This window comes from Strigops habroptila, assembly GCF_004027225.2.
Source record: "Strigops habroptila isolate Jane chromosome 13 unlocalized genomic scaffold, bStrHab1.2.pri S16, whole genome shotgun sequence".
Taxonomy (NCBI): domain Eukaryota; kingdom Metazoa; phylum Chordata; class Aves; order Psittaciformes; family Psittacidae; genus Strigops; species Strigops habroptila.
In genome coordinates this window covers 4,973,810-4,986,185 of record NW_022651054.1, presented here as the reverse complement: position 1 = coordinate 4,986,185, position 12,376 = coordinate 4,973,810, and the positions used below count along the sequence as shown (strand labels likewise).

Genomic DNA, 12,376 nt, shown 5'->3' with positions numbered 1-12,376 from the left:
GTGAGTATAAATGGCAACAACTTCTTTCTTCTGGAAAGGCTAAGCATAGTGGTGCTAAAAATAAGTGACACTGGAAATCTGAATTGGTCATACCACTGAGTACGGTGCTGTCTTCTGAGAGAGTAATATGTGGATTGCAAACAGGTACTTTATATGATGAACCTAATACTTCGTTTGTGACAATCAAACTGTGTGTCACCAACCTCTTCAGTTTTCTCTACCTTTTTTGTTACTTGTAGGAAGAACTTAGCAAACATGATATTATAAGCCAGAAAATTGAATGCCCTTAATTACTATTTCATTATTCAATTGGCTGGCTTACTGTCTGTTGTACACAAGCAATGTGTCCAAACAAAACACTGAAAACCCCACATGTCCCTCTTTTTTGCAGGTTCTTGACCCATACCAAGAGCAAAATGAAGAAAGTGCTGTTGTTGTGATGGAAGAATCAGACAAAAAGATCAAATCTGCACAGGACACGGTAATTGTTGTGCCATTGCCAGTGACAAAAACTCTTCAGACCATCACTGTTTAGTCTTTGTCCTGATGTGTGGTAATAGGCTGGCTTGCATCTCTCTGTCTAGAGTAAAATGGCTATTGCTGTATTAAGATATATTTTTAAAGTGTAACATGCAAATGGCCTGTTGGAAGTGCATGTTTCTTAGACTTTTGTCCTTGCTATTGCTGTATTAAGATATATTTTTAAAGTGTAACATGCAAATGGCCTGTTGGAAGTGCATGTTTCTTAGACTTTTGTCCTTGAAGGACAATGCTGTTGTAGATATGGCTGTTTGAATAGATGACTTTCTGAAAAGAAATGACTGGCTCAGAAAGTTAGGGCTGTTCAGCCTGGAGAAGAGAAGCTGCATGGAGACTTCCTAGCAGCTTCCAGTATCTGAAGGGGGCTACAAGGATGCTGGAGAGGGACTCTTCATCAGGGACTGTAGTGATAGGACAAGGGGTGATGGGTTCAAACTTAAACAGGGGAAGTTCAGGTTAGATACTTCAGGAAGAAGTTCTTACCTGTGAGGATGGTGAGGCCCTGGCACAGGTTGCCCAGAGAAGTGGTAAATGCTCCATCCCTGGCAGTGCTCAAGGCCAGGTTGGACAGAACCTTGGGTGACAGGGTCTAGTGGAAGGTGTCCCTTCCATGGGAGGGGATTGGAACTAGGTGATCTTAAGGTCCTTTCAAACCCAAACCATTCTGTGAGTCTGTGTCTGCAGTCTGAAATTAGCACAGGCCTCTCCTTTTTGCAGCCACAGACTGAATTGTTGCTGTGATGTGCAGCTATCTGAATTCAAGATCTCAGGTTTTCAGCACTGCAGAGATTCAAGCCCCAAAGCATTACAAGCATTAGCAGAAAGGAAAGTCAGATGGGGTCTGTAACTTCAGATGTTCCTTGGAAGCTTCTTTTTGATATTTAATATGACAGAGAACTCTATTATGTTCTCCTTTTAGCTCTTGCAAAGTCCTGGCATCTCGTTAACTGAGGTGTCTTCCCTTGACTGTGAGGGCTGCAAGCAAGGCAGCAGGGTGAGGGGAGGCTTGAGTTTTTATTTCTGAACAGTGACACACCTGAGAATCAAGTAGGGCTTAAAGAATGGTGGGCTCAGGAGATGAACTTTTCTTCCTCAGGACGAGGAAGGAAATGAGGACTCTTCAGATGAAGGTGACTCTCAGAGTGACAGTGGAGATGAGGAAACGAATGAAGAAGTCGATGATGATTTTCGCAGTCAGCTGATGAATGTCCTCCAAGCAGGGAATGCATTGGTATGTTTTCACTGCCTGACTTGATACAGATACCAGGAGGTTTGGGGTGGTGAAGATGATCTAGTAATACCCACATCCTATCTGAGCTCATGCATTGACAACCCTGGCAGTCATCTTTGTATGGCATTTGAAGCAGGAGGTTAGGATCTTCAAAGCAAGCTGTGGAAATAAGTAATTTGTTCTTTTATTTATTGTTAGTAAGTCTTGAGTGCTTTAGCTGGTCTCGTCTAGCCCGATAGAGCTTGTATTCCTGCCTGTAATGAGTGAAACTGATGTGGACTAAAGCACTTAAGATGCTGTTACATGCTGCCTGTGTTACCTGGCCTATGTGGAGGCCAGATCCCTGTAGGCCACTCTGGAGACTTTCTGTAGCAGTGCTGGACTGTGGCTTAATGATTCTTACAAAGAGTCGTTGCTGTTGCTACAGATATAGTAACATATTGACCTCTTTACTGAAGGAGCAACTGTACAGAGGAGTCGGTGTCAAAACCTCAGCCTCTTCCCTCTCCTGATCCTCTAGCTCTACCTGTTAGTACTGTGCAGCCAGGATTACCTGCTAGGAAGTATGAACTAGATTACTCATGGGTCTGAACATGTATTTTCTCTCCCCATGTTGTTGTTCTGGGTCTAGAGGTAGCTAGCTCTCTACTGGAGTCTGGTCTTGTCTGTGGTTCTCTCCCTGCTGTCTTTTGGAAGTACTTGAGGTGACAAGTTGTTTTTGCATTCTAAAACAAAAAGGCAGCAGATGAGAGTGATGAAGAGCTGGATGATGAGGCTATGATGGCTCTTGACAAGAACATCTCAGCCCTTTTTGCGGAGCAGCAGAAACGGGTCCAGGCAAAGAAGGATGAGAAAGACAGGATTCGGAAAGAGAAGATCCTACGGAGGGATTTCAAGATCAAGGTGGGACATACGTGTTTGGTCTGAAGACCTCTGGCTTACTGGGACATCAGTCGAAGCATGCCGTGAGCTGCTTAACACTGAAAAGCTTGGACATTCATGTGTGTGATAAACTTCTGGAGGCTGGGACTGGATTGTTCTGGCTTTGCACAGCATGTGGCACAGCAATGTTGTGGTCAGTGACTGGGGCCTCACAGGCCTACTTGAAAACAAAAAGCAGGGCTGCGCTTTCAGAAAGTGACCTGTGGTTTCCATTTGCTGATCTGAAACGGTTCAATTTATTAGATCCTTTCCCATGTCTACCCAAAGGTAGGTGCCTGTCAGTTGATGTGCCTTAGTGTGACATGCATAAAATCCCTCTGGTAGTTTTGCAGTGTAAGTTTTTTTTTGGCTTGTTATGCTAGTAAAATCAGGAGGATTATGATTAACACCCCTGATTGTTTGTGGCTGTAATACTGACTTCAGGCCACCTGGTGTCAGCATGGACTGTCAGGATATTTGGGCATCCGGGGACAGTTCCAGCCACTCATGTATAGAAATGTGGTGTCAGATGGGCTAAGATGGAGGCTGAACAGAGTAGTGAGCCACTGGCTTTACTACATTTTCATTCTGATGCTTTGCTATAAGAGGCTGATTTTATGCTAATGCACTGTTTGGAACTCAAGTGGGGCTTGCAGGGGTGAGAGCTATCAGTCAGTGGTGCTAATAGAGATTATGACGAGTTACAGTGACTGCAGGTCTGGCCAGGTGGCAGTGATTCTAATCACTGCTGTTTCTAAGTAGTGTCACTGTACAAAATAAGGCTGAAGTCAACAGACTGCCTTTAATCTTCACTTTCATATTTTTAATTTTCAGTTTCTCATGCCCTAACAGTACAAGTGATAGCAGAAGGCATACAAATCGCAGTTGCAAATAGTTTTCTTCAGCCTCCTGCAGTCTGAAGAAGCTGCTCTGGGTAGATCTGTCGTGTTTCCTTGTCTGCATTAGTTGTTATGTCAGTAACTGTGTGTTTGCAGGTGCTGGATCTGATTGAAGCATTCCTGACTAAGCAGTCAGAGAACCCCTTGGTGTTTGACATCATTGAGCCCCTGCTTCGGGTGATTGAACAGTGCATGAGCACAGACTCTGACAAGCAGGAGGTTGACTTCCTCAAGAAAACAGCCAATATCTTCAGGTAATTGTCCTCAGTCCTCCACGTAACAGGCAATAGCTTTTGATAGACACCAGTGTTGTTGATTGAATCGCAGAAGTTGGTCTTCCTAAGACTGAAGACAATTACTGTACTTACAGATTGTGTAGAACCATACATGCACACAATGCTTAGTCATAACCTGCAGGAAAGAAAGTAGGATTTGGGTTTTCTAGTCTAAGGGACTTCAAGTGTCAAACCTGTTTGCAGGTGGAAACCTTAAGAGCAAATACTGGTATTGCAGGCATTGTGCTATGTCACTGAATATCTCCGCAGCCCTCTGACTTCCAAGTCGGACCATGCAACACCTCCCGAGGGTTACAGAGTTGCTGCTGTGGCTGGAATGAAACTCCCAACAAGTTTCAGGCAGAGTGCAAATTCTCTGTTCATGGCCAGAAGTGAGGCATGATACAAGATAGACAAAGACATAATGCCTGATGGATGTCAGGATGTGTCTTCTGTACACCACTCCCTGACATCCCCAGTGCTGTTCTACGGCATTTTCAGTGCTTCTCTCTACCCTCTGTTGAGAAGCAGTTCTGCAGTAACAGGGTTTGAGGAAGCCAGTCCCCTTTGTGGAGCTCTGTTGGAGAGTTGACTCTGATGCCTAAATAAGTGCTGGAAGGCAAAGAGCAGTAAGTCTCCTCACCTTTCTTGCCACAGCAGTGACTGCCACTTTTGCTGCCCACAGCTAGCACCATTTCTGTTAATGTGTCACCCTGAGCCCAGTGATAAGGCTTCATAGCCATCTGTTCCCCAGAGCTCCTTCTGTAGGTAATGTCTTTGGGCTTGTTTTTAATGCTGTTCAGGAACTCCCTGTGCCGAATGAAGCAGTACTGCAAGAGAGTGGATGCCCTGCAAGAGGATTTGCATGCTTTTGTGGAGAGGCTTGTGAAGAAAGCCTGCAAGCACACTGACTCTTCAGTTGCTCTCTATTATTTCAGGTGAGTGTCTACTCAGTGCTGTGGGCTGGCTGTAAGCAGGCATAATGCTGCATGTTAAAGCAGTTCAGAGAAGCAAGAGACTCGAAGTCTAGGTGCCAGCGTCTGTGTCTTGCATGAAGACTAGTCAGTCATCCTGGCAGTCTGAAGCATTTTAAAACAGACGTCCATTGTTTTGCTGATCATCTTCTCTGCGCTCTGTGATACAGAAATGGTCTGGTACAGCTTTGCTAATAGTGATGGGAAGTGCTTCCTTGAGGCTTCATCGGGGAGCAATGAATTGTGTGTGTGTGGATGAGAGTAATTTATAGTCAATCTGCAGTGATCGTTCTGTAAATACAGTGCTTTACTGTCACAATGATAGCACAATGAGGACAATAATGATTATGATTCCTGTACATACCAGTACTCACTCCTTTGCTGCTGAATACAGGTGAATTAGGGTGAGCCGTGTGTGTTTGTTAGGAAATATGAGTCTTGCTGTTTCCTGGTGTAAATGGGAGTGCCGAACTTGCAGGTAGCTCCAGGAGGACTTTCGTACTCCAGCTGGGATTTCTCAACACAACTGAGTATGCAGTGGGTACTATGTTGCATGGTCAACCCAGTGTCATTGGGCAGTGTTGGCTCTGCAACACACTGGGCTTGGGGCTGTGCAGGAACCATGGTACTTCCTGGTATTGCAGAGCTGGCTGTGTGTGCTGCACAGCTCCCTGACAGCTTCCTAGCAGTGGCAGTCCTGAGTGGAGCTGTGCCCGGTTAATACAACCTTTCTCAAAAGCAGCAGGCTGTCTGCATACTCTCTCAGTTGATATATCAGAGTTCTCCAGGCACACAGCAGCCTGGGCTGGGAGGGCTGCACTGCAGCACTGGCTGAGCTGTGCAGGCTTGGGAATGCAGAAATTCTCAAGCACTACTACTCAAAACCACGAGTTTGAAGAACCCAGACTAATGGTGGGGATGTCTGACTGTGGTGACAGATAATGAAATGATGCAGCCTCTTAAGATTTGTTTGTCTTTAGGTCTGGCAAGAGTGGGTTAGATTGGGAGAAGGGGCCCTCTCGGGCAATTTAACCCTCGTAGGTACAGGATAAACTGCCTGCATCATAGAATCATAGAATAGTTAGGGTTGGAAAGGACCTTAAGATCATCTAGTTCCAACCCTTCTGCCATGGGCTTCTGCCCTCGGGTGGCTTTGCACAGTGACACTGTGACACTGATAACTGCTGTGTTCTTCCCTTTTCTTTTTTAGTGCCTCGTTATACCTGCTTAAAGTGTTGAAAGGAAACACGTCTGATAAGTCATCAACTCCTACCCCTCTGCCAGAGAAACAGAATAACAGCATCCCGCAGGCTTCTCAGGTCAGACTGCAGCTGCTCTTGGGGCAGTGGGGTTTACCAGTAAAGTTGCATTATCCCATTTTACTGAGTGGACTTCGCTTGTTCAGTCTTCTGTTTTATGGCCTGCAGATACCTGTCTCCATGGTTTGTTTTTCATGAAGCTGTTAAATTCCCCATCCTCTTGTAGCCCATCCCCTCCTGTCTTTCAGTGCTCGCTTGCCGTAGCCACCAGGGGCTGCTGCTGTACAGTGGCTAACTGGGGAAGCCTGTTGTATATTTAATCGGCTCTCCTGGCTGATTTGCTATTTTTGTATTAACCTCTTGGCAGTCACTCTGAGTTCTTTTCCAGGAGGGTGCTAAGGAGCACGGGACAGTGGTGGATCAGGGGGAGCTGCTTCTCTGAGGTTTGGGCTGAGCTGTCTCAGGCTGAAGAAAGTGTGGAGCAGCCCTCATTTCAGTAATGATTGTTTGCAGGGACACTTCTCTTCTGGTTGTGCTATGGGTGTCTATTACTTGTGGAGCTTTACTGTAAGTCCTCTTTCACCTACTGTGTCTGTTGAATTCCACGGGTGTCTGAATGTGGTGACCCTGCCTATTGGGCAGCTTAGTCCAGTCACCTCCACTAGAAATTTAGCAAGTAGTGTTTCACCAGCCAGCCTGATACTTGCCTCTGAACCTCTCAAATTGCATTCAGGAATTAGTGCCTTAATCCTGTTGACATTTTATGGGGGATGAAAATAAACAGGGCCACCTCATGTCAAGGGAGGGCCTGGAAATTACAAACACAGAGCTATAATTAGCAGCTGAAGAGATAGCCAATGTTTCTAAGGCTTAGTGAGAGACTGAGAGTGTTAATCCAAGTGGCTTTTATTCTGTGCTGGGCCTTTCTGGAAAGAAAAACAAAGTGGGAGATCTGTGGGGATTATAAACAACATACTTGATGTTGAGGCAAGAGTGAGACATGCTTCACAGCATCCTTGTGCTGCTTCCAGGGAAGGCTATTGCTCCTGTGGGAATAGAGCTGTGGTCTTGCCCAGCCAAGGGCACAGCCAGCAGCTGAAGTGAGTTGCTGGTTTGAGGGAAGTGACGTGGTTCAGTTTATGTGATGCTGCTGGTGCTGACTTGGTGTTGAGGCCGGGAAGGTTTTGCAGTGGGGAACCCCAGAGACAAAGTTGTTGTGTGTTTCCAGTGAGTAGTGCTTTGTGAGCATAATCTGGAGCTTTTCAGTAGCTGGAAAGTGGAACTAGAGCAGACCCTATGATGCAGTGGCCAAATCTATGGAAAAGCATGTTACTATAGAAGAAGTTTTTTACAGTAAATGTGGGAGGAGGAATCGTTATTCTTCCCCTGCAGATGTGTGTGTCAAATAAGTGCGAAGTACAGACACTTGGCTGTGAAACTGAGGACAGAGATTTCAAGATCCATCTCCCTTGTCCACTCTAGCCTGTGTTCAGCTGCAGTAGCCCTGGGAATTTGGCCTGAGAACGGGACACAACACTAACATGGCTTTAACTTGCTGTGGGACCATGGAAAAATTGCTTGGGCAGAGGTTAGCAAAAGGTCCATCCACTATTGTGAAGATCACAGCTCTGACCTTGCAAAATGCAGTACTTCCCTGGCAAGAGGAGAACAGTCAGGAATGTTGGGATGCGGTGCTCCATGCTTCCCTCTCATTCACCCCTGTGTTGTTTGTTAGTTTACATCCATAGCATCTGTGCAGGTCTTGGCTGGTTGCTGCATGTCTGGTTCCTTGTTCCCCACCAGAGGGGGATACTGGAGCATCTACAGAGTTCTGGGCTTTCTGGGTCCCTCATCAGACCTAGGGCTTGTCTGCTGAGTACCCTGAAAACCTGGACGTAGCTGCTAAGTGTATGTAGATCTAGATATCTACATACACTGATGTCTGAAGATTCTGATAACTCTACAGCTGGCAATGCCATGTGCACAGCACAGCTGCTGCAGGATGGGCTTTGAGTGCTCTATGAACCTCGTGTATTAGAGTTGCCCACCACAAACTTAGAAGTACAGCTTCCATACTACATGCAGTGTTTGTAGTCTTACTAGAAAGCTGTGCTGCCCTTCACTAACGTGGTCATATGGCCATCAGTACTTGGGTGAACATGTTTGGGGCCCATTTTATTGTTTCTTTATGGTTCTAAATGTTGTATCCCATAGGCCTGTATTATGTAAGCTACCCAAGAATATCTGGTTGTTGGAAAAACCTGTGCTCACTGGTAGAAATGAATTTTTTCATAGCTAGTGATTCATCCTTGTGTTTCACTGGAAATGTTTCTTGTTCTGCTTTTTCCCTATAGCTTTTGAGCACAGGTTGTTTGGATATGGAGAGGGTGACTGCAGTTTATCAGCAAGCACTGACACAATTCCTGACTAAACGGAACAGTGCCCTTACAAGCTCCATGTTCCATGATCTATTCACACGCTTCCCGGTGAGTGTTGCTGACTGTGTGGTATGTTGTCTGCTGGCTCTCAAGTCCAGCTGTAACTCATGGGGAAGTAGGGAGAGAAACTTGCCCATTTTATTGTGGGCTTTTAAAACTGCTGTAAGGTTTCCTAGATCTTTCCCTACTCAGACTGTTAATACTGTATGTTTTGATAGCAACACTGCAGGAGGCCAGGATCTCATGTATGGTTTGGGCTGGGATACTGCATGGAGAATGTAGATGGACAGAAGTCTGCTCTTTAAATATAGCTTAAGAAGCTTTGAATTTTTACCAGTATTCAAGACAATGGGATGAGCAAAGTTTGCATGAGGCTGGGCACACTATTGCTGATCCAAGCCAGGATGCTGTTGGCCTTCTTGGCCACCTGGGCACAAGCTGGCTCATGTTCAGCCGGCTGTCGACCACCTTCCCCAGGTCCTTTCCTGCCAGGCAGCTTTCCAGCCTCTCTTCTGCAAGCCTGTGGTGGTCCATCGGGTTGTTGTGACCCAAGTGCAGGACCTGGCACTGAGCCTTGTTGAACCTCCAGCCTGTCCAGATCCTTCTGTCCATTCCAAGCAGATAAACACCTGGTATCATCTGCAAACTTACTGAGGGTGCACTTGATCCCCTCATCCACATCATTGCATCCGTTCTATAAAACAAAGGTAACGATACACACAAATCCTGGCCTGTTTAAAGTTAGGCTTTGCCCACTTGCTAGAGCTCTCTGTTCTTTTAGTATGCTTTCGCTCCCCCCCCCTGCCACCCTCTCCCCCCACACCCCCCAAGAAACCATTTCAGGTGATATGTTTAGAATAACCATCTGCACAAGATATCAGTGAACTGTGCAGCAAACTACTGTCTCTGCCTTGTCAAAGCCAGACCTTCCAGTGCCTGCTAGATGGTATTAGTGGTATTCCAGTAGGGTATTTACAATCCAGATGCTTTCTCATTTCTTGTGCCTCTGAATTTGGGAGTATTTTGCCTGTAAGTGTAGAAATTGGTGGATTAGGCCAGAACAGAGGTTCATCAAGCTTTGCTGACAATTACGACTCTAGAAAGGTTGGTTTGATCAAGACTTGTAGCAGGGCACAACTTTAAGGTAACCTGGAGGTCTCCAGGGAGGCCTTCCTCCTGACAGATTTGTTTCTGGCCCTATTAGCAAGAGGGTTCAGATCTTTCCCCAGGCTCTGATGTTCTCCGGTCTAACTCAGCATATTCTCCTTTGCCCCTCGGGGAAAAGTCTGAGGGACTGTTCCTCTGTGCAAAGTGAGCTGCCTACATAAAGTATCAGGAAGATGCAATCTTAAATCCAGAATCAGGCAGAACACAGGATGCAAAATCTTTGCCTGATATTTCTAAGTTCAGAGTTTTGTTGCTGATTTTTGTTGTGTTCAAGATTTCACTCAGGGCTGGTGTGAGCAAAGCTGTTAATTTTCAAATAAGCTGTTGCTGATCTCTGGGCACTTTTCTTTCTTGCGGCATTTTCTTCTTACTCAAGAAGCTGTGTAAAATATAGACTGTTTTGCTTGAAAACCAAACCTGTCTGCCAGCAAACCACTAATAAGAGATTGGGTCTTTCATTACAGATCATGTGTAAGCCATTAGTAGATACTCTTGTCAAGTCTATCACAGCGGGAGCCAGGCAACATCAGCAGGTAAGAAGGAAAGCAAACAAACAAAGCTGTATTAAACAGTCAATTGGAGAAGTCAATCACAGCAGCTCAGGTGATGCTTAATATGCTTAATGCTGCCTTTAGGGCTGCCCAATTTTGAGAAGTGGGCTTCCTGGGGGGAGAGCTTTTGCAAATACTGTCTTGTTGCTTCAGGTGTGTGGCTGAGGTTGTGGAAGTAGCTTATAAATTTGCAGTCACGGGGGTTCTTTGGTAGCATCTCCTTTGAAATCTGCCTGCAGCTTTCAGGGTTGAGGCCTGATTGATAGGGGGGTTGCCTTCAGTCACTTATTCCTTGATTACTTTCTTATTGGTAAGATGTTCCCCTGTATTAATGTAGTGCGGCATGCTCCTTGCCTCCTAATGCTAACTCAGCGTTAGCTTCTGGAGTCTGTTCTGCTCCTTGCCAGCTGGCCTGCACTTTCTAGGGCATGTGCTTCTGTGTCTAGTTTAAAACCACCTGTACTATAGATCCGATTTGTGATGGTTGAGTGCATGTGCCTGACTAACACAGAATTAGTGGAGCCTTATCAATAAAACATTGCAGGGTGAGTGCACAGCTCACTGTTGCATGAGCAGAGAATGAGGCCTGTCTGGGTTTTCACTGCAGTGGGGGGGCCTTCCACGCAGTTAATAAACAAAAGCCCTCTGGGCCAGTAGCACTGTGGCTCAGACTTTCCCACCCCCCAGCTGTAACATGCATCTGTCCCCTGCAGAAATGCATCCTAGGTTGACCTTTCAGTTTCATAAATAGCTGGTTTATTGTTTCTGATCATTGGAGGGAATGTGAAGGGTTAGGTGTGTGTTACAGTAAGGCTGCTTTATACTGTCAGTGTAAATTGCATTTCAGGGTCGTTCACCCAACAGGAATGGCTCTGATTTAAAGGAAAGAGTGAATTAAGCTATTTGTTCAGTGGATAGAAATAAGGATGTGTTACAGAAATAACAAACAAATTAATTGTAAGGCACATACTTGAACCTATCCTCAAGAGACCAGAACAGCATCCCAAGCAGGCAGCTTCATTCTGTGGCTATCTTTGCTTCCCCACAGGGAATAGCGTTGTCCTTCTTTCAGGGCTTCCACAGTTATCTCCTCAAGCTTTGTTTCCAGAGTGTGTTTATCTGGGGTGGGAGGAGTAGGGGAGGATGTGCAGTGCACTGTGTGGGAGACTGGGTAGAGAACATGGATATACTGCTCTTTAAACAAAGGCAGCATGGGAGAGTAAGCTGTGTAAAGCCTGTGGAGTTTGGATTTGCAGCTTTGTGTTTTTTGCACACTGCTTTCTTCTCAGGAATTCTGTTTTTATCTCATCAAATATCCAATTTTCCAGGTTTTCTGTTAAATATTCCCACTGGTTCTCAATGCACATGTGCTTTAGTGGTATCTTAGAGGGTGGGGCAAACTCGGTGGGTGTATGTGGGTGGCAAAGTGATGTTTTGTATAAAGTGGGGAGATAACTTCTCTGGAGTCTCTGCACCTTCTGGCAGCCTCTGGGGGAGTTAGGTGGAGAGGCTCGGCCACCAAAAGGGTGGCCTTTAGCTCGGAATCCTAAAGACACCAAAGGTCTGATACCTTCCATTTGGCCAGCCCCGATAGTTAAGAGGCAAGTGGGGTAGTCTCCCATTTTCAGCTCTGAATAGTGGCTTCTAATTGTTAAACTAGCTTAATCCCAGAGACATGAGGCTTAATTCCCCTTCTAACACTCCTGTTATTAATGCTGATTGTTCTGGCTGTGCCTCCTGTGTTGGTATGAGCAGCTAATCCTGCTGTGATTTTGACTTGTTGGTTCTGCCGATCCCTTTGGCAGGGAGTCCCCAGGGCCATGCTCTGCATGGGAGGGTGGAGGCTCACAGCTCTGGGCATGTGTCTTGTGTTGGCCTGGTAATGAGCCCTGGGGCTCTGGCCCACGAGGTCTGGTGGCCACTATCACAGCTGGCCTGGGGGAAGCCCTTTCCATGGAGGCAGAAGCAGATTCGCCTTCAGGTTGGGCTTTTAGGCAGTTTTGAACTAAAGGAGAAGTGGTTCATGAGGAGGATGTAAGAGGGGAAGGATGTTCCTTCCTTACCTGAATACCTGGGTGTTTGTGAGAGCAGCTCGGAGGGGTATGTTCCAACTCTCCTCTT

At 46.0% G+C, this 12,376-nt stretch overlaps 1 protein-coding gene across 1 annotated transcript in view; it reads left to right on the top strand.

Moving 5' to 3' along the window:
- Positions 1 to 12,376, top strand: part of MYBBP1A (MYB binding protein 1a) — a 59,098-nt gene that overhangs the window by 13,091 nt on the left and 33,631 nt on the right. Inside the window, exons 16-23 of the mRNA XM_030472268.1 lie at positions 392 to 481; positions 1,637 to 1,771; positions 2,510 to 2,674; positions 3,688 to 3,845; positions 4,670 to 4,804; positions 6,051 to 6,159; positions 8,454 to 8,585; positions 10,169 to 10,237. Coding sequence (XP_030328128.1) covers positions 392 to 481; positions 1,637 to 1,771; positions 2,510 to 2,674; positions 3,688 to 3,845; positions 4,670 to 4,804; positions 6,051 to 6,159; positions 8,454 to 8,585; positions 10,169 to 10,237 — 993 coding nt within the window. The remainder of the gene's footprint in view (positions 1 to 391; positions 482 to 1,636; positions 1,772 to 2,509; positions 2,675 to 3,687; positions 3,846 to 4,669; positions 4,805 to 6,050; positions 6,160 to 8,453; positions 8,586 to 10,168; positions 10,238 to 12,376) is intronic.